This window comes from Loxodonta africana, chromosome 6, assembly GCF_030014295.1.
Source record: "Loxodonta africana isolate mLoxAfr1 chromosome 6, mLoxAfr1.hap2, whole genome shotgun sequence".
NCBI lineage: Eukaryota > Metazoa > Chordata > Mammalia > Proboscidea > Elephantidae > Loxodonta > Loxodonta africana.
Genome location: NC_087347.1, coordinates 30,247,131 through 30,267,945, shown reverse-complemented (window position 1 = coordinate 30,267,945; position 20,815 = coordinate 30,247,131). Strand labels below are relative to the sequence as shown.

Genomic DNA, 20,815 nt, shown 5'->3' with positions numbered 1-20,815 from the left:
TAGAGATCAGATTTCTCTGCTGACTTCAACAATTCAGTTCATGCTTAGCTCCCACTGAGTGGCATGGATATAGTATCTATACGTACTATATAAGTAGCACTACAGATAATATCCATAGATACTAGACAGTTTCACATGGAGGGATGATTACTATCATAGCAATGAATAGGAAATATCAAATAGGAAGGGGAATTTAAGCTGAGTATTACAAGATGAGTGAGATACTTAGGTTAATGTCTCTTTTGACGTACATCACCAGCATGTAATTTCCAAAGAAGCTTAAGCTTGTTTCATAAAAATGATAGTTTTTGAAGTTGACTATATTGTGAGGTTTTTTTCTTCTATCATTTATTTAGTATCTCAGAAAAATTGTATCTTGACTTCTAGTTGGTCTTTAAGTAGGAGTTCCTCTCTAAAACTCTGACTTTAAGTTTCTCTCTTTCTTGTCAAAGGATTAATGATTTACAAAGAAATACCAAAGTAAGTCGGAAAAATTCAGTCCTTCAAACAGCAGTTCTCAACCTTCACTGTGCATTTGAATTTCCAAGGGAGCTCTTACAAATACAGATGCCTGGACCCCATCGTCTGGGGTAAAGTTCATGCATCACTATTTTTAAAACACTTACCAGATAATTCCAATATACAACCAGAGAATCACTGGCTTAATTTAACGTTCTTGACAATCTGGTTGTTAATCAAGGACTACTTCTGTAATACAAATGAAGACTTTCTGATTTTATCTATTTTATAAAGTACATCTTCCATACTAGGTATTCATATAACAAATACCTGTATTAATAACACAAATGAATTTAGAAAAGTACAATTTGTCAACAGCTTTCACACACACAGTTTACCTACAGGTGCAACACAATTGATCCGTACTCCACTGCTGGCCCATTCCAAAGATAAGGTTTTGGTGAGGTTGTAAACACCTTCTCTCGCAGCTCCACTATGCCTTTTAAAAACATGAACATAAACATTGCAATCAGATTTCACTGAATATTTATTTCTCTCCACTACCTAAGCTGACAAGTGTGCCAATGACTGAACATAGCCCTACAATGGCATTCTGCTTATAAATCTGTATCTTGTTGAGTCTTTGTCTAAACAATGAGAACAGAACTGGGTCCTTCAATATTAAAGCCAAACCAAGCTATCAGATAGTCAAACAAATCTCACATTGCTTAGGCCCATTGAGGTCTCCCAAATTACCATTTGCATAAGAGAAATGCATCTAAGACAGGAAAACAAATAAATTGGTTATTTTGAGGGTTACAAGGGTATGGATATTTTTAAAATCAATTTTAAATAATAAGGGATATGAAATTCATATATTAGGCTAGAAATACCAATAGAATTTCTAGAAATATCAAAATTTAAATAAATCTACATTTTCAGATAAAAGGTTCAAAGTATCACGCCTGCATCAGTATAGGGTTTCTTACAGAAAGCACAGCTATTACAGCTTAGAAAATTCTGATTACAAAATCCTCGGAACCAAGTATATGATTATTTATTGTGGAAAAATTAACTTATAAAACTAATCAGGAAAATTTTTCTTTCAAATGTATATACAAAGACATTTGAAATCAATGAGTAAAAGATATAATTTAGCAAATGCTGTTGGACTTCCTTTAACATTTCTTTTAGTGCAGGACAGCTGGTAATGAATTTTTTCAGATTTTGTACATTCAGAAAGTCTTTATTTCACCTTTCTTTCTTAAAGGTATTTCACTGGGTAAAAATTCTGCATCATCATTTTTTTCTGTCAGTACTTTAAAAGTATAATATTGACATGTGCAAAGACCTGGAGCTAGAAAACCAAAAGGGAAGTACACGCTCAGCAGTTCTCAAACTCAAAGATCTGAAGAAAAAATACAAGTCTTGAGTTGCAACAGTGAAGGATTCTATGGGCGAAATACTGAACGATGCAGGAAGCATCAAAAGAAGGTGGAAGGAATACATTGTACTAAAAAGAGCTGGTCAACATTCGACCATTTCAGGAGGTAACATACGATCATTGACGGTACTGAAGGAAGAAGTCCAAGCTGCACTGAAGACACTGGTGAAAAACAAGGCTCCAGAAATAGATGGAATACCAACTGAGATGTCTCAATAAACGGATGTAGCTCAGGAGGTACTCACTCATCTATACTGAGAAATTTGGAAGGCAGCTACTTGGTCAACCGGCTAGAAGAGATCCATATTTATGTCTATTTCAAAGGAAGGTGATCCAACTGAATGTGGGAATTATCAAACAATATCATTAATATTATACATAAGTAAAATTTTGCTGAAGGCTATTCAAAAGTGGTTGCAGCAGTACATCAGCAGGGAACTGCCGGAGATTCAAGCCGGATTCAGAAGAGGATGTGGAACGAGGGATAACGCTGCTGATTTCAGATGGATCCTGGTTGAAAGCAGAGAATACCAGAAAGGTGTTTACCTGTGTTTTATTGACTGTGCAAACGCATTCGACTGTGTGGATCATAACAAATTATGGACAACATTGAAAAGAATGGGAATTCCAGAACACTTACTCTGTGCTCGTGTGGAACCTGTACATAGATCAAGAGGCAGTTGTTCAAACAGAACAAGGGAGTACTGGGTGGTTTAAAGTAAGGAAAGTTGTGTATCAGGGTTGTACCCTTTCACCATACTTATTCAGTCTGTATGCTAAGCAAATAATACAAGAAGCTAAACTATATGAAGAACAAGGCATCAGGACTCGGGGAAGACTCATTAACAACTTATGATATGCAGATGACACAACCTTGCTTGCTGAAAGTGAAGAGGACTTGAAGCACTTACTGATGAAGATCAAAGACCACAGCCTTCAGTCTGGATTACACCTCAACATAAAGAAACAAAAATCCTCATAATTAGACCAATAGGCAATATGATGATAAGCAGGGAAAAGACTGAAGTTGTCAAGGATTTCATTTTACTTGGATCCACAATCAACACCCATAGAAGCAGGAGTCAAGAAATCAAAAGGCACATCGCACTAGGCAAATCTGCTGCAAAAGATCTCCTTAGAGTGTTGAAAAGCAAATATATCACCTTGAAGACTAAGGTGAGTATCATGCATTGAATTACGTCCCTCCAAAAATGTGTGTATCAACTTGGTCAGGCCATGATTCCCAGTATAGTGTAGTTGTCCTCCATTTTGTGACTGTAATTTTATGTTGAGAGGATTAGGGTGGGATTGTAACACCACCCTTACTTAGGTCACCTCCCTGATCCAAGGTAAAGGGAGTTTCCCTGGGGTGTGGTCTGCATCACCTTTTCTCTCTCAAGAGATAAAACAAAAGGGAAGCAGAGAGTTGGGGACCTTATACCACTAAGAAAGCAGCACCAGGAGCAGAGCATGTCCTTTGCACATGGGGTCCTTGTGCCTGAGAAGCTCCTCAACTGGCGGAAGATTGAAGATGAGGACCTTCCTCCAGAGCTGCAAGAGAAAGCCTTCCCCAGGAGCCGACACCCTAGTACCGTGAGAGAATAAATTTCTCTTTGTTAAAGCTATCCAGTTGTGGTATTTCTGTTATGGCAGCACTAGATGACTAAGACAACAAGCCTGACCGAAGCCATGGTGTTTTCAATTGCCTCATATGCATGCAAAAGCTGGGCAATGAATAAGGAAGACCAAAGAATTGATGCCTTTGAATTACGGTGTTGGTGAAGAATATCGAATATATACCACGGACTGCCCAAAGAACAACCAGAATGCTCCTTAAAAGAGAGGACGGTGAGACTTCATCTCATATACTTTGGACATGTTATCAGGAGGAATCAGTACCTGGAGAAGGACACCATGCTTGACAGAGGGTCAGTGAAAAAGAGGAAGACCATCAACGAGATGAGCTGACACAGTGGCTGCAACAATGGACCCAATGCATAATAATGATTGTGAGGATGGCACAGGACCAGGCAGTGTTTTGTTCTGTTGTACACAGGGTTGATGGCACCTAAAAATTGACTTGACGGCACCTAAAAATAAAAACTTTAAAAATATTACTCTATTATCTTCTAATTCTACCACTCTTCTGTCAGTTTGTCATAAAGCGGTGGCTTGCGTGTTGCTGTAATGCTGGAAGCTATGCCACCAGTATTTCGAATATGAGCAGGGTCACCCGGGTGCACAGATTTCAGCAGAGCTTCCAGACTAAGACAGAATAGGAAGAAGAACCTAGTGATCTACTTCTAAAAAAATTTGGCCAGTGAAAACCTTATGAATAACAGTGGAACATTGTATGATGTAGTGCCAGAAGGTGTGCTCCTCAGGTCAGGTTGGAAGGCATTCAAAATGCAACTGGAGAAGAGCTGCCTCCTCAAAGTATAGTTGACCTTAATGGCATGGATGGAGTCAAGCTTTTGGAACCTTCATTTGCTGATGTGGCACGACTCAAAATAAGAAACAGCTGAAAACATCCGTTAATAATCAGAAAATGGAAAGTATGAAGAATCAATCTAAGAAAGCTGGAAGTCATCAAAAATGAAATAGAATGCACAAAGATCAATTTCCTAGGCATTAGTGAGCTGAAAGGGACTGGTATAGGCCATTTTGAATTAGAAAATCATATGCTCTTCTATGCCAGGAATGACATATTGAAGAGGAATGGTGTTGCGTTCATCGTCAAAAAGAACATTTTGGAAATCTATCCTGAAGTCCAACACTGTCAGTGACAGAATAATATCCATATGCCTACATGGAAGACTAGTTAGTATGACTATTATTCAAATTTATGCACCAACCACTAAGGCCAAAGATGAAGAAACTGGAGATTTTACCAACTTCTGCATTTAGAATTATCAAACATACAGTCAAGATGCATTGATAATTACTGGTGTTTGAAATGTGAAAGCTGGAAACAAAGAAGAAGGATCAGTAGTTGGAAAATATGGCTTTGGTGACAGAAATGACACCAGAGGTCACCTGACAGAATTTTGTAACACCAACTTCTTCATTGGAAATACCTTTTTTCAACAACATATAATGGCAATTATACACGTGCACCTCGCCAGATTGAATACGTGGAATCGAATCAACTACATCTGTGGAAAGAGAGGATAGAGAAGCTCTATATTAAAGAACAAACAAATCTGTCTTGGAAGAAGCACTGTCACAATGCTGCTTAGAAGCAAGAATGACGAGACTTCATCTCCTGTACTTTGGACATGTTATCAGGTGGGACCAACTCTTGGAAAAGGATATCATGCTTGGTAAAGAATCAGTGAAAAAGAGAAAGACCCTCAAGGAGATGGACTGACACAGGGGCTGCAACAATGGGCTCAAACATAGCAACAACTGTGAGGCTGGCGCAGGACCGGGCAGTGTTTCATTTTGTTGTATAGGGTTGGTATGGGCTGTAACTGACTCCATGGCACCTAACAACAACATCATCTTCTAACTAGCATTGTCAGTTATGATTGATCAATTTTTCTCTTCATTATGGGTGTATTTTCCTGCTTCTTTGTATACCTAGGAGCTCTGGTGATGCAGTAGTTAAAGTGACTGACTGCTAACTGAAAGGTCAGCAGTTCGAAAACACCAGGGGCTTCACAGAAGAAAAATGTGGCAGTCTGCTTCTGTAGAGATTTTCAGCCTCAGAAACCCTGTGGGGTTGCTATGAGTCGGAATCAACTCAACAGTAATGGGGCTTTGGGTTTGCACACCTGGTAGTTTTTTATTGGATGCTAGACATTGTGATTTTTCACCTTGTTGAGTGCTGGATATTTTTATATTCCTAAAAATAGAAATATTTTTTAACTTTATTGTGCTTTAGGTTAAAGTTTACAATGCAAATTAGTTTCTCATTCAAAAATTTATATACAAATCATTTCATGACAGTGGTTGCAATCTCCACCATACGTCAGCACCCTACTTTCCCTTTATACCCCAAGTTCCCCATGTCCATTGGTCCAGTTTCCCTGTCCCTTCCTGCCTTCTCATCTTTGCTTTTGGACAGGTGTTGCCCATTTGGTATAGTATACTTAATTGAACTAAGAAGCACGTTCTTCATGTATGTTATCATTAGTTTTATATGCCTATCTAATCTTTGGCTGAAATGTAGCCTTTGGGAGTAGCCTCAGTTCTGAGTTAGCACGGTGTCTGGAGGCAAAAGTCTTGTGGGTTCTTCCAGTTCAGACCAGTAAGTATGATCTTTTTTTGTGAATTTTAATCTTGTTCTACATTTTTCTCCCCTTTCTCTGGGACCCTCTATTGTGATCCCTGTCACAGCAGTCAGTGGTGGTAGCGAGGCACCATCTAGCTCTTCTGGGCTCAGGCTGGTGGAGGCTGTGGTTCATGTGGTCCTTTAGTCCTCTGGGCTAATATTTTCCTTGTGTCTTTAGTTTTCTTCATTCTCCTTTGCTCCGAACAGGATGGGACCAATAGATGTATCTAAGATGGCCATTCACAAGCTTTTAAGACCAGAGATGCTACTCACCAAAGTAGGATGTTGAACATTTTCTTTATGAGCTATGTTGTGCCAATTGCCCTAGATATCCCCTGAGACCATGGTCCCCAGCCCTCATCCCCAGTAACTCAGTTCCTCAAGGTGTTTGGTTATATCTAGGAAGCTTCTATAACTTTGTCTTGGTCAAGGTGTGCCAAATTCCCTATATTGTGTGCTGTCTTTCCCCTCACTAAAGTTAATACTTGTCTACTATCTAGTTAGTGATTTCCTCTGCCCCCTCCTCGTAACCCTAAAGATTGTTTTTTTCTGTGTATAAACCTTTCCTTGGGTTTTTATAATAGTGCTCTCATACAATATTTGTTCTTTTGTGATTGACTTATTTTACTCAACATAACACCCTCCAGATTCATCCATGCTGTGAGATGTTTCATGGATTCATCATTGTTCTTTACTGTTGTGTAGTATTCCATTATATGTATGTACCACAGCTTGTTTATCCATTCATCTGTGGATGGGCACTGAGGCTGTTTCCATCTTTTTGCTATTGTGGATAATGCTGCAGTGAACATGGATGTGCTATGTCTATTCATGTGACGGCTCTTATTTCTCTAGGATATATTCCTAGGAGTGGGATTGCTGGATCATATGGTATTTCTATTTCTAGTTTTTTTAACGAGGCGCCGTATCATTTTCCATAGTGGTTGTACCATTTTACATTCCCACTAGCAGTGCATAAGAGTTCCAATCTCCCCACAATCTCTCCAACATTTGTTATTTTCTGTTTCTTGATTCGTGCCAGTTATGTCAGAGTAAGACGGTATCTCACTGTAGTTCTGATGTGCATTTCTTATGGCTAATAATTGCAAGCATTTCCTCAATGTGTCTGTTAGCTGCCTGAATGTCTTCTTCGGTGAAGTGTCTGTTCATGTCCTTTGCCCATTTTTCAATTGGATTATTGGTCTTTTTGTTGTTGAGATGTTGAAGTAGTCTATAAGTTTTAGTATATTCCTATAAATATTCTTCAGCTTTGTTTTGGGATGCTATTAACCTACTTGGAAAAAGTCTGATCCTTTCATGCCTTGCCTTTAAGCACTGTTTAGTGGGACCAGAGCTGCTTTTAGTCTAGGGATATATTCCTCTACTATTGGAGCAAGACTAAGGTTTTCCAGTCTAGCTGTTGTTCAGTTATAAAGTTTTATAGACTGGATGTTGGGAACAGGCACTATTCCAGGCCCTTTGTGAGCTCCCAGCACTGTTCCTTCTAATCCTTTCAGGTGGTTCTTTTCCCAGTCTCAGGTAGTTTTCCCACATGCAGGCAATGATCAGTACTCAGCTCAACACCAGAAAGAGAGCCTGCGCAGATTTCCAGGTCAAGTTCTCTATCACTGCAGCTCTCTCTTTTCCAGTATTCTGTCCTGCAATCTCAAGCTGCCTTGACTTCTCTGGTCTCCCAGTTCTTTTTCTCAACTAAGAGAAATAGTCAGTCTCTGACTCAGTTCCCCTACCTGAGTCACAACTGGGAAACTTTCTCCAGGCAATAAACTGGAGTACTCTAAGGGCTCACCTCACTTGTTTCCTGTTCTTCAGAAATTACTGTCCTTCACTGCCTGATGTCCAATGTCTCGGAGTGTCATTGTTTCATATATTTTGTCCCTTTTTTAGTTGTTTCATAAAGGAAGTTAAAACCTGTCCCTGTTACTCCATCTTGACCTGAAGCCAAAGTCTTGGTACATTTTGGTTCGATAAAAAATGAATATTAAGTTAAAAAAGCAACTTGAAAATGAGTATTCGAAATATAATTCTATTTCTGTTTTTTACTAAGCATATAAACATACTCACACACATATGTAATTATATCATTTTTTCAAGTTGTCCAACTAACTAGAAATTTTAAACTCAAGAGAGTGGATTGGGATGGGCAAGGACAAGAGACTTTTTGTGTATCTGTACTTCCTTTGGGGAAAACAAAGCGAAATGAATAAACAAATAAACAAAAACACCATTAGGCTAAACACTCTTTAACTATCTGCTTAGCAATTTATCTCTGGGTGACATTTTAGGAGATTTTTAAGTTTTAAAAATTACCAATATTTTCTACCTTTTCTCAAATGAGTATATATTATTTCTATAATTTTTTTAGCGCCTGATATCTGATAGTGCAGAAATAAAGTCTTCCCTATTGCCTCTTAAAATTCCAATTCCTGGCTTCCTAAGAAATGGGAGAATACAAACGATATTACATATACATATACAAGAGGATGTTATACTTCACTTAGCTCAAAATAAGGGAACTACACACCCTCTACGAAGGGCAGAATTTGACAATATCTATCAAAATTACATTACATTTTGACCCCGCAATTACACTTCTTGCAATTTAGCTCACATGCCATATGCTGTATATATGTTAATTATTGCAAGTTTTTCAGTTGTTTTCATTTTTGTTTCTTCTGTATTACTTATTCATTTATTCTGGTAATAACAAAAGGTTGTAGACAACCTAGATGGTTATCTATTAGAAAATGGTTGAATAAGATATAGTTTATTTATAGTTTATGCAATGATATACTATGTAGCCATAAAAAATAACAAGAAAGCCCTTTAGACACTGTTAAGAAAATATCTCTAGGATATATTGTTCTTTTGAGAACAGTAAGATATAGAACAGTGTTTAGTTGCCATCAAGTCAATTCCGACTCATGGCGGCCCTACAGGATGGAGTAGAACTGCCCCACAGGGTTTCCAAGGAGCAGCTGGTAGATTTGAACTGCCAGCCTTTTGGTTAGCAGCCAAGCTCTTAACCACTGCACTACCAGGGCTCCCTTAGTTATTAATTTTACTAATAACAAAAGGTTGTAAACAACCTAAATGATTATCGATTGGAAAAGAGTTGAATAAGATACAGTTTGTTTATGCTTTATGCAACGGCATACTATGTAGCCACAAAAAAATAACAAGAACATGCTTTAGATACTGTTAAGAAAATATCTCCTGTATATATTGTCCTTTTGAGAACAGGAAGATATAGAGCAGTGTTTATAGTATGCTACCCTTTTGTAGAAAAGTAGAATACATAATACTGAAAAACTAATTAACAACGGCTGCCTGTGAGAGCAGCAAATGCCTGAAAGAACCTATAATCTCAACTGACTTTATTTCTCCCGAGATCCTAAGAAAGGTAAGTAAGTAAGAGTAACAGGCAGCAAAAGGAAGTACAGTGATATCATTTTGCCTGCCTTGTATCCTCTCCCTGTTTTGGGTCACAGTATCTTGATTTCCATTTGAGTAAGTCTCAGTCCATGTCCAAGTGGGTTTGACCTCACTCCATCAGTCCTTGGCTGAGCATGCATAGCAAAACAATCCCATTCTCACAGTATTTGGCTGATGGCTGGGCACATGGCCTGAGTAGGGTGAGACAATGAGAATTCTCTCTATGGGTTTTACTGGTACTTTTTTTTTTCTTGGCACTATTTGAGAAGCACTCTGCCGTCGACTAGTGTTGATATCTAGCTACTGCTAGTTCTCTCTTTGCCACATGTGGAGAGCCACCTGAAAATGAAGGTGGATCCAGGCAAGCCAAACCAATAGGCGAGACAGATCCCTGACAAAATTATGCCTGAACCTAACAGGTCCCCTGTGTAGTGGTTCCACGTGCATCAGAATCACCTGGAGGGCGTGCAAGCCCAGACCGCTGGGTCCTATCCCCAGAGTTTCTGATGCAGTCAGTCGGGTCGGGTTGGAGAACTTATGTTCCTAACAGGTTCCCAGGTGATGCTAATGCTGCTGATCCAGAAACCACAGCGTGAGAACCCATGTCTTAAGGAGCCCTGGTGACACAGTAGCTAAAGCGCTTGGCTACTAACCAAAAGGTCAGTGGTGCAACCCCACCAGCTGCTCTGCAGAAGAAAGATGTGGCAGTTTGCTCCTATAAAGAATTACAGCCTTGGAAACCCTATGGAGCAGTTCTACTCTGTCCTATAGGGTCACTGGAATCTACTTGATGGCAGTGGGTTTTGGGTCCTAGATTTTTGCTTAAGCCTATTCAAATTTTATTTCTATCCAATACAACTGAAAGAGTACTCAAAAACACAGGAAGTGGATAGGGTGATGGAATTTGCTTAGCAAAAGCACACTCTCTGCTTGTTGTTGTTGTTGCTGTTAGGTGCTGTCGAGTCAGTTCTGACTCACAGCGACCCTATCCACAACAGAACGGAACACTGCCCGGTCCTGCGCCATCCTTACAATCGTTGTTATGCTTGAGCTCACTGTTGCAGCCACTGTGTCAGTCCACCTCGTTAAGGGTCTTCCTTTTTTCCGCTGACCCTGTACTCTGCCAAGCATGATGTCCTTCTCCAGGGACCGAACCCTCCTGACAACATGTCCAAAGTGTGTAAGACGCAGTCTCACCGTCCTTGCTTCTAAGGAGCATTCTGGCTGTACTTCTTCCAAGACAGATTTGTTCCTTCTTTTGGCAGTCCATGGTATATTCAATATTCTTCACCAACACCACAATTCAAAGGTGTCAACTCTTCTTCGGTCTTCCTTATTCATTGTCCAGCTTTCACATGCATATGATGCGACTGAAAATACCATGGCTTGGGTCAGGCACACCTTAGTCTCCAAGGTGACATCTTTGCTCTTCAACACTTTAAAGAGGCCCTTGGCAGCAGATTCACCCAATGCAGTGTGTCTTTTGATTTCCTGACTGCTGCTTCCACGGCTGTTGAACAGCACTGGGTAAATCTGTTGCGAAGGACTCTCTGCTTACAGTATGATTAATTAGAAGTACAAAACCTTAGAAATTTTTGGAAAAAATCTCTGGATTATTTACTAGGAGTAACAATTTAGCAGTCCAGTCTAAAACTGAATAGTTATATTCATGATAATCAAATATAAATTAACACACAGATTAGTTTCATTTCTACACCTTAATGAAAAGGCTGTTTCCAAACACTAATGCCTAATTTAGTTAACATTTGGATTAGGACTACCTGATAAAATACAACACACCCAGTTAAATTGGAATTTCAGATAAACAAACAAAAATTTGCATTTCAGGATCATTTAGCCTAAGTATATCCCATGCGATGTCTGGGACATACTTACGCTAAAAAATTATTTAACAGGACATCCTGTTTTTCTTTTCTTGGTAAATCTGGCAACCCTAATCTGAATGGGTATGTTTTAGAAGTATGTTTTTAAAGTTCAAACACAGGAAGACGTGATGCACTGAGATCACAACTCACTGAAGGTATCAATGATCTTGATTCAAGGAGTCTTCCCTACCCCACTTCCCTACATTCACAGGGCAAAACCCCCAAAGAGAGGAAGAAATATCTAAAAATACTTACGCAGCTTTTGGAAATCCACATTTAGTAAGGACAATGATATTGACAATAGATCCTCCATGCTTTTTCATCCAGAAGTTATAAGCTGTAGGATGCAATGGCAGTTCTATTACGTAGTGTTCTGACCCCCTCTAATCCCATCCCAGCATGACGCCTACTTGATATGTTTTAAATTTTATTTTGTTTCTTTTTTATAAAAAGCCTTATCGAGGTATAACTTACACACCATAAAATTTAACCTTTTTAAGTGTACAATTTAATTATTTTTAATAAATATACAATGTTGTGCAACCATTACCACAATCCTGTTTTTGAACATTTCCATCACCCCAAAAAGTTTCCACTTGCCCTTCTGCAGACCACTCCAACCTCAGGCAAACATTCATCTACTTTTTATTTGTATGGATTTGTCTTTTCTGAACATTTCATACATGGAATCATACAGTACGTGGTCTTTTTTGTCTAGCTTCTTTCACTTAGCATAATGTGTGTGAGGGTCAACCATTCCACATGTCAAGAACAGTAGGGCCATAAGAATGATCCTCTGTCCCTAATGATCATGGAACTGCTATACAATCCCTAAGTGCAAGTCTCTGGGTGGTACAAATGGTTAAGCCCTTGGCTGCCAACTGAAAAGGTGGTGGTTTGAGTCTACCCAAAGGTACTTAGAAGAAAGGGCTGGTGACCTGCTTCTGAAAAATCAGCCGTTGAAAACAAGGTTCTACTCTCACACACATGGAGTCGCCACGAACCAGAACCAACTCGACGGTCACTGGGTTTGGTTTTATATCTGTATCTATCTATCTATCGATTGACCGATCTATGTACTTTCCCTAGACTACCTACCAGAACTTTTTATGCAAGAGAGAAATAAAGTTTGGTCTTATTTAAGCACACTTTTTTTACGGAGTAGCCGATCCTGTATCACAACTAACACAGAGCTTTATACTGCTAGTTAGATGAAGACGAAGGCTAGGAATGTTAGCAAGACCTTTGATTTAAAGGTATGAAGACTATAAGCCTAATATGTGTTAGAGTTAGGGTTAGACTCTTTGGGACAGAGTTATACTTGTTTTACATCTTGCCACCCTAAAAATGTCTTAGATAGTTTATAAGGGAATCCTTGAAACCCAGCTTCAGGAGTTTAACATTACTGCCTTTGAAACATAACCTTGAATCCAAAGGCCATGCATACAAGCTAAAAGTTGTTAGAAAGTGTGGGGACTCTGTCTCTGGCATTCTCCCTGAAAGTCTGATTAAATTAATAAATTGGTCCTTACAATAGATGAATAGATTCACTTCTTAAAAACAAAATCAGTGGGGAAGTTTTCTCTAATTTTATAAAAACTTTGTAGCTAGATCTTTGTACACAACTCCTACTTGCCCTTTAATGTTACCTAAATTTGCCCTCATTTTCAAACAACTGAACCAACTCCAACTGGCAATGAATTCTTCATCGCAATCAGCTTCGCCTGCTGCACACGCAGCTTTGAAATCATTGAAAAGGCTTTGAGCCTTTTCTTGCACTAAAGCAAAGCTAAATAAGAACTGTACGCACCCATTCTGACTTACCTACAAATTTGTAAGCACACGGAACAGATCTTGTTTGTAACCCATACCAAACCAAACCCGTTGCCGTTGAATCGATTCCGACTCATAGTGACCCTGTAGGACAGGGTAGAACTGCCCCATAGAGTTTCCAAGCCGCGCGTGGTGGATCTGAACTGCCGACCTCTTGGTTAGCAGCCGTAGCTCTTAACCACTACACCACCGGGATTTCCGTTTGTAACCCAGGGACTGCCTATACAAATCCTTAATAATTGTCTTACGATAAATTCCTAAAAATAAGATGATAAGATCAGAGGATACCAATAGTTTGCCAAATATTGCCAAAACATTGTGCCAACTTACATTCCTATACATGTGAGAAACTCAGGGCAGTAAATATTAATGCTGGGGGGATTCTGGGTCCCTAACGATTTCTCTTTCAGGGTACTCTGAGATCTCTAAATAAAGTCACCTTGATTTTCCAGGTTGTAGATCATACTTACCTGCTTTGCACATATAGAAGGTGCCCGTCAAGTTGGTTTCAATCACAGCATGCCACCCTTTTGCACTGATGTGTTCAGCAAAAGACAGGAACTGGCCTCCTCCATTGTTTACCAAGAAATTGATCTTACCATGAAGATCTAAGGTTGATTTGATCAAATTATTCACCTAAAGAAAAACATTAAAAGTAAGTTGCTCAATAACCTAACCTCCTACTTGGACTGATTACTTGCTCTAGGGGAGTAACAAAGCTTGCAATCTCTCAGTGTGAGTAGCAATTCCAAGGACCACAACAAATGGACATGAATTCAGCAATGAATAAACCTAGAAAATTCTACATCAATGAATAATTTACGGTGGCACAATGCTTAAGCGCTACAGCTGCTAACCAAAAGGTCAGCAGTTCAAATTCACTTGCTGCTCCTTGGTAACCCTACGGGGCAGTTCTACTTTGTCCTATGGGGTCACTAGGAGTTGGAATTGCCTCTCAACAGTAATGAGTTTTTTTTGATGCAATACACAGAGATCAGAAAGCTAAATTTGCAATTTTGAGGACAAGATCTATCCAAGGGCCTGGATCCACCCGTAAGTGGGACAAGCATCAGTTGTATCAATTTGTGAGCTACCAGCTCCGGATAATGTACAGTGATGAAATCAGGTTAAAATGAACATTAAGAAATGACTTAAAGGGAAATCCTTGGATGGCACAAACAGTTAAGAGCTTGACTACTAGTTGAAAGGTTGGCAGTTCAAACCCACACACAGGCACCTCGCAAGACAGGCAGGTGATATGCTTCCAAAAGGTCAGAGCCTTGAAAACCCTATGAAGTAGTTTTACTCCGGACACACGGGGTTTCCATGAGTTGGAATCAACTCGACAGAAACTAAAAACAGTAGTATTAAAAAACATACAGCTCTACTCCTCCCTGGCTGGCTGAGGAGTGACCACCATCATGAATGACAAAGTAACTATCTGAATCAGGAACTTCATGACCAACTGAACACTCCAGCAGAAATCAAATGGTCAGTGAAGTCCTTCACCCTGGGAAGGTAACAGTACCTAAAACAGAAATTTGGGAACAACTAGCCAAAATGCACAAGACCACATCAGATGTAAGCTTTGTGTTTGTATTCAGAACCCATTTTGGTGGTGGCAAGACTACTGGCTTCGGCATGATTTACGGTTACTTGGATTATGCAAAGAAAAATGAAGCCGAACACAGATTTGCAAGACACAGTTTGCATGAGAAGAAAAAGACCTCAAGAAAACAGCGTATGGAATGCAAGAACAGAATGAAGAAAGTAAGGGGAACTGCAAAGGCCAATGCTGACACTAGCAAAAAAGAAGGAGTAAAGATTCTGCAGTGACTTGACCTGCAATGATCGTGTGGATTTTTCATCAGAGGATTAATAAACTACAAAAACTTAAAAAATATATACAGCAAAAACAAATGACTTAAGGTGAAAAAAGTTAGTGTCTAGGTGAGCATTCTTGCTTAGCTTCCCTATCCTGCTTCCCTCCTGCCCCTTCTCCAGGGGTAATTCAATCACATTAAATCATTTGTACAAGAACTTCCTTCACAGTAGTCAAAACAGTCTGATACTGGTACAACAGACACATAGACCAATGGAAGAGAATTGAGAACCCAGAATCCATCTACAGGCAGCTAATATTTTACAAAGGGCCAAAGTCCATTAAATGGGGAAAAGACAGTCTCACAAACTGTGCTGGCATAACTGGCTGTCCATCTGTAAAAAAATGACACAGGATCCATACCTCACACTATACATAAACAAAAACTCAAAATAAATCAAAGCCCTAAATTTAAACATAAAATAATGAAGATCATGAAAGAAAAAACAGGGACAATGCTAGGGGCCCTAATGCATGGCATAAGTAGATATAAACCATAACTAACAATGCACAAACACCAGAAGAGAAACAGGATAACTGGGAGCTCCTAAAAATTAAACAGTTATGTTTATCAAAAGATTTCACCGAAAGAGTAAAAAGAGAACCCACAGACTGGAAAAAATTTTTTGCCTATGATATAGCCAACAAGGGCCTAATCTTTAAAATCTACAAAATACTTCAACACCTCAACAACAAAAAGACCAATAACTCAATTAAAAAATGAGCTAAGGATATGAACAGACACTTCACCAAACAAGGCATTCAGTCAGCTAACAGACACATGAGGAAATGCTTGCAATCATTAGACATTATATAAATGCAAATCAAAACTACAGTGAAATACCATCTCACCCCAACAATGCTGGCACTAATCAAAAAACCAGAAAATAATAAATGTTGGAGAAATTGCAGGGAGACTGGAACTCTTATACACTGCTGTGGGAATGTAAAATGGTACAACCACTAATGGAAAACAATATGTTGCCTCCTTAAAGAGCTACAAATGGAAATACCATATGATTCAGCAACCCCACTTCTGAGAATATATCCTAGAGAAATAAGAGCTGTCACACAAATAGACATGTGCACACCCACGTTCACTACAGCATTATTCACAATAGCAAAAAGATAGAGACAACATAAGTGCCCATCAACGAATGAATGGATAAATTATGGGTCATACACAGAATAGAATACTAGCAACAATAAAGAACAATGATGAATCTGCAAAACATGTCACAACAGGTATGAATCTGGAGGGCATAATGCTGAGTGAAGTCAGTCAAACACGAAAGGACAAATATTGTATGAGACCACTATTATAAAAACTCAAGAAAGGTTTGCACACTGAAAAAAACATTCTTTGATGGTTTCCAATATGGTCAGGGAGAGGAAATTACTAACTAGATAGTAGTTACTACTACTAGTGAACAGGAGACAAGTATCAACTTTGTTGACGGGAAAGACTACATATGATACAGAGGAAGTTAGCACAGTTTGACCAAGGCAAAGTCATAAAAGTTTCCTAGATGCATCCAAACACCTTGAGGGACTGAGTTACTGGGGCTGTGGGCTGGGGACCATAGTTGCAAGGGACATCTAGGTCAATTGCCATAACATAGCTCATAAAGCAAATGTTCTACATCCTAGTTTGGTAAGTGGCATCTCGGGTCTTAAATGCTTTCAGGAGACCATCTAAGACATATATTGATCCTACCCCATCTGATGTAAAGGAGAATGAAGAAAACCAAAGACACAAGAAAACTATTAGTCCAAAGTACTAATGAACCACAGATTCCACCAGCCTGAGCCCAGAAGAACTAGATGGTGCCCAGCTACCACCACCAACAGCTCTGACAGGGATCATAATTGAGGATTCCGGACAGACCAGGAGAAAAGTGTAAAACAAAATTGAAATTCACAAAAAAAGACCAGACTTACTGCTCTGACAGAGACTAGAGGAACCCTCAAGACTGTGGCCCTGAACACCCTGCTAACTCAGAACTGAAGCCACTCCCAAAGCCCATTTTTCAGCCAAAGATTAGACAGTCTATAAAACAAACAATAATACACATGAAGAATTTGCTTCCTAGGTCAAACAAGTATATGAGACTAAATGGGCAACACCTGCCCAAAAGCAAAGACAAGAAGGCAGGAAGGAACAGGAAAACTGGATGAATGCACACAGGGAACCTAAAACAGGGAACAGAGGAGCCCCCAAATCTGCAAACAAAGTAATAGTAAATCGGCCAGGGTGCAAAAACAAAGCCATTCTCCAGAACAATGGGGCAGAGTATCAGAAAACAACCCACAAACTTCTTTCAAGTTGTCTTTCAGAAGCAGCTAGATAAAACCAGCGCCAGGGATATGCACAGAACATCCACCTGTGACCACGGTGTGACCTTCCACCAGGGATAGTGAGGGGCTGCACTGCAGCCGGGGAATCAAACTCAGGGAGCAAGAGACTGCGCAGTCACGACACCCATAATAAGTCCTGCTGTGAAACCCAGAGGCCTCCAGGACAGGAGCCATCTTAGAGAGTAGCTGCACGCACACCTTAGTTAACCTATCCCCGCCCAAAACAGGCTACTTGCCTGAAAACCCCGCCTTTGCCACTGAATAAACATGAATCTTTTTCCCTGCTCAAGAATTTTTAAAAGCCCATGAAAGTCCTTTGTTCTGTGAGACAGGGGTATGCATTGCTTAGGCCCTCCTCGTCTCCACATGCAAGCCTCTTCAATAAAGTTTTGCTCGTGTGGAAAACTCTTCATGCCTTACCTGCTCATTCTTGACCTGTGAGAAGCAAGAACCTTACTCAATTCCAGGAACAAACCCAGGGTGAAAAGGGAAATGGGGAGAGTGATGACACATTGTGGGGATTGCAACCAACATCACAAAACAATAGGTGTATAAATTTTTGAATGAGAAAATAACTTGAGCTGTAAACTTCCACCTAAAGCACCATAAAATTAAAAAAAGAAAGAAAAAAAAAAAACATCTTTTACAGGCTCTGCTTCTAGTGAACCTCATCTTAGACATCTACCATGAGAGAATCTGAACCACAGTCAGGTTTGGGAACCACTCCTGTACATTAAAATGGATGAATAAATGTATAGACATATTTGCACTACCTCCTCTTCTTTACGGATGTTGCACTGTATGGGAGTAACTTGATTCTGGCTGGTAGGAGGCAGGCTGGCCTTCAGTTCTTCTGCAGCAGATTTTAATACATGAAATTTACGAGATGCAATGACCACATTACACCCTGAGGGGAAAACAATAAATATGCTTTCATTAGTTATCTGTTTTCCAAGAACAGTCATGTTTAGAAAATATTTCATGTGTTCCTATAAAAAAGATGGATTAGGGTTTCTGTTGCTGGACAAGATGGAATAACAGGAACTGGATTTACCCTCCAGTCCAAAACAACTAAGAGACTGAACAAAATCCACGAAGCAACAGTTTTCAGGCACTGGACATCAGGTAGCACAGGATGGTGATTCCTGAGAGAGTAGAAACAATGTGAGTTCTGTGACTGTCCCAGCTTACTGCCTAGAGAGAGTATATAGGCTACAGCACATGGAGGGGAAACCCAGTTAGGGCCCAGCAGTGTCCCTGGGTGGAAGAGACAAAGTTGGGAGTCTACAGAGGTTGAGACAGCTAGATTACGCAGTACATAGCAAGGAGAGAACTACAGAGATCTGCAGAGGGTATCCCCAAATTTCAGCTGAGTACTGATCAGAGCATGTGAATAAGTCAAAGTAAAAAATCTCTCACTGAAAGAAGTCTATTTCCAACACAACAAAATTAAGTATGTTTTTTTTTAAAGAAAGTGTATATGTAATATTTCTCTGGGAAGCTCCATTGCTTTCATCAAAATCTTGGATCCCTGGCTTCCAGAAAATTACAAGACCACTGTCTTAATGCTTCAGCCTTTGCTAATGCCAAAAACAAAACAAAACAAAACAAAAAACTGCTGCTGTGCCCTAATGTTGATGCAAATTTACCAAACAAGACAGTCCAAATACATGAAAACCCATCAAGGATCCTGCAAAGTGAACCCCCTCCCCCCCAAAAAAACCCCAGTGCCATCGAGTCGATTCCAGCTCATAGCGACCCCATAGTGGCACTTTCATTTTTCCATTTTAAAATTTTGTTTAAAAAAAGGTATCTTATTATTGTTTCATTTTGCATTTTACTATCAATAAAATTATTTTCTCACATATTTACTGCCTGTTTGTAGTTCTTTTGAACGAATTGTTCATATCATTAGCCTATTTTCTATCTGGATGTTGGGTCTTTATTTATTTGGGACAGCTTTTTATATAATAAGACTTTTATATGTTGTAAATATTTTTTTCATCTGCCTTTAAACTTTAATATTTATTTTTAATTCATTGAGGATTTACATCTCCATGTAGGTAAATTTATCTATTTTCCCCTTTGCGGTTTCTTTCCTTGTTTATGTGCTTAAAAAGTCCTCCTCTCACTCAAGTTAAGGCAAAAAATCAATACATGTAAGGGGGCCCTGGTGGGCAGTGGTTAAGCATTTGGCTGCCAACCAAAAGGTCCATAGTTCGAATCCACAAGCCACTCCCTGGAAACCCTATGGGGCAGTTCTACTCTGCCCTGTAGGGTCGCTATGAGTTGGAATTGACTGGACCGAAACAGGTTTTTGTTTTAGTTTTTTGGTTATGATACAAGATGTGAGAAGATTATATGATTAGAGCCTGTTAACTGACCTCTTTCCACGTTTCCTAATCACTTAAGTTAGGGGATATGTAGAATGATGGATTAATTTTAAATATACCAAAACCGAAAAAGCCAAACCCGTTGCCGTCAAGTCGATTCTGACTCATAGCTACCGTACAGGACAGAGTAGAACTGCCCCATAGGGTTTCCAAGGAGCGCCGGGTGGATTCGCGGGGGGGGCGGGGGGGGGCGGGGGGCGGGGGGTGGGGGCCTGCTCACCCAGATGCAGCAGCTCGGCCGCTATGGCTTTTCCGATGCCCGTGCCGCCGCCGCTGACGATGGCCACTTGGTCACGCAGTATGCCGTCAGCCAAGCAGCTCTTGAGTTTGGTCACAGAGGCCATTGCTGCGGAGCGTCTGAGATGCTGGAGCAAAGCCGGAGCAGTCACGAGGGTCCATAGGTCTCAGCGGAAAGGACTCAGGATCCGCGCCCACGGGACCGCCGAGGCCCCGCCCCGCCGAGGCCCCGCCCCGCCGAGGCCCCGCCCCGCCGAGGCCCCGCCCCGCCGAGGCCCCGCCCCGCCCTCCGCGGCCGCGGCACGGGATCTTCTCAGGACCGCATTGCTTCCCGACAGCCGCTCCCTGACCGCTTTGCGAGGTGCGTCAGCTGCGGTCCCCGGGCACGTGTGGGTGAGGCTTCTGGTTCGTTTTTGTTTAATTTCAACGCCACTGGGCGGGGCGGGGTGGATGAAAACAAAAAAAGTGGGGGCGTGCTGTTTAGAAAATTCAATCCTCGTTGCTGTGGCTCTCGCGGTTATTAAATTTCAATCCCCAGTGCGTCTAGGAAAAGAGAAGCTGCGGTTCTGGAGGCCTTGCTGCGCCCGCGCTGCG

At 40.3% G+C, this 20,815-nt stretch overlaps 1 protein-coding gene and 1 pseudogene across 1 annotated transcript in view; one reads left to right on the top strand and one right to left on the bottom strand.

Moving 5' to 3' along the window:
- PECR (peroxisomal trans-2-enoyl-CoA reductase) overlaps nucleotides 1-20,429 on the bottom strand; it is a 38,964-nt gene extending 18,535 nt beyond the window's left edge. Inside the window, exons 1-5 of the mRNA XM_064286702.1 lie at nucleotides 20,205-20,429; nucleotides 18,365-18,498; nucleotides 13,822-13,987; nucleotides 11,774-11,855; nucleotides 862-958 (exon numbers count right to left, since the gene is read on the bottom strand). Coding sequence (XP_064142772.1) covers nucleotides 862-958; nucleotides 11,774-11,855; nucleotides 13,822-13,987; nucleotides 18,365-18,498; nucleotides 20,205-20,328 — 603 coding nt within the window. The 5' untranslated portion in view covers nucleotides 20,329-20,429. The remainder of the gene's footprint in view (nucleotides 1-861; nucleotides 959-11,773; nucleotides 11,856-13,821; nucleotides 13,988-18,364; nucleotides 18,499-20,204) is intronic.
- On the top strand, nucleotides 14,647-15,453 carry LOC111748864 (small ribosomal subunit protein eS24-like; annotated as a pseudogene).
- Nucleotides 20,430-20,815: the final 386 nt, after the last annotated feature.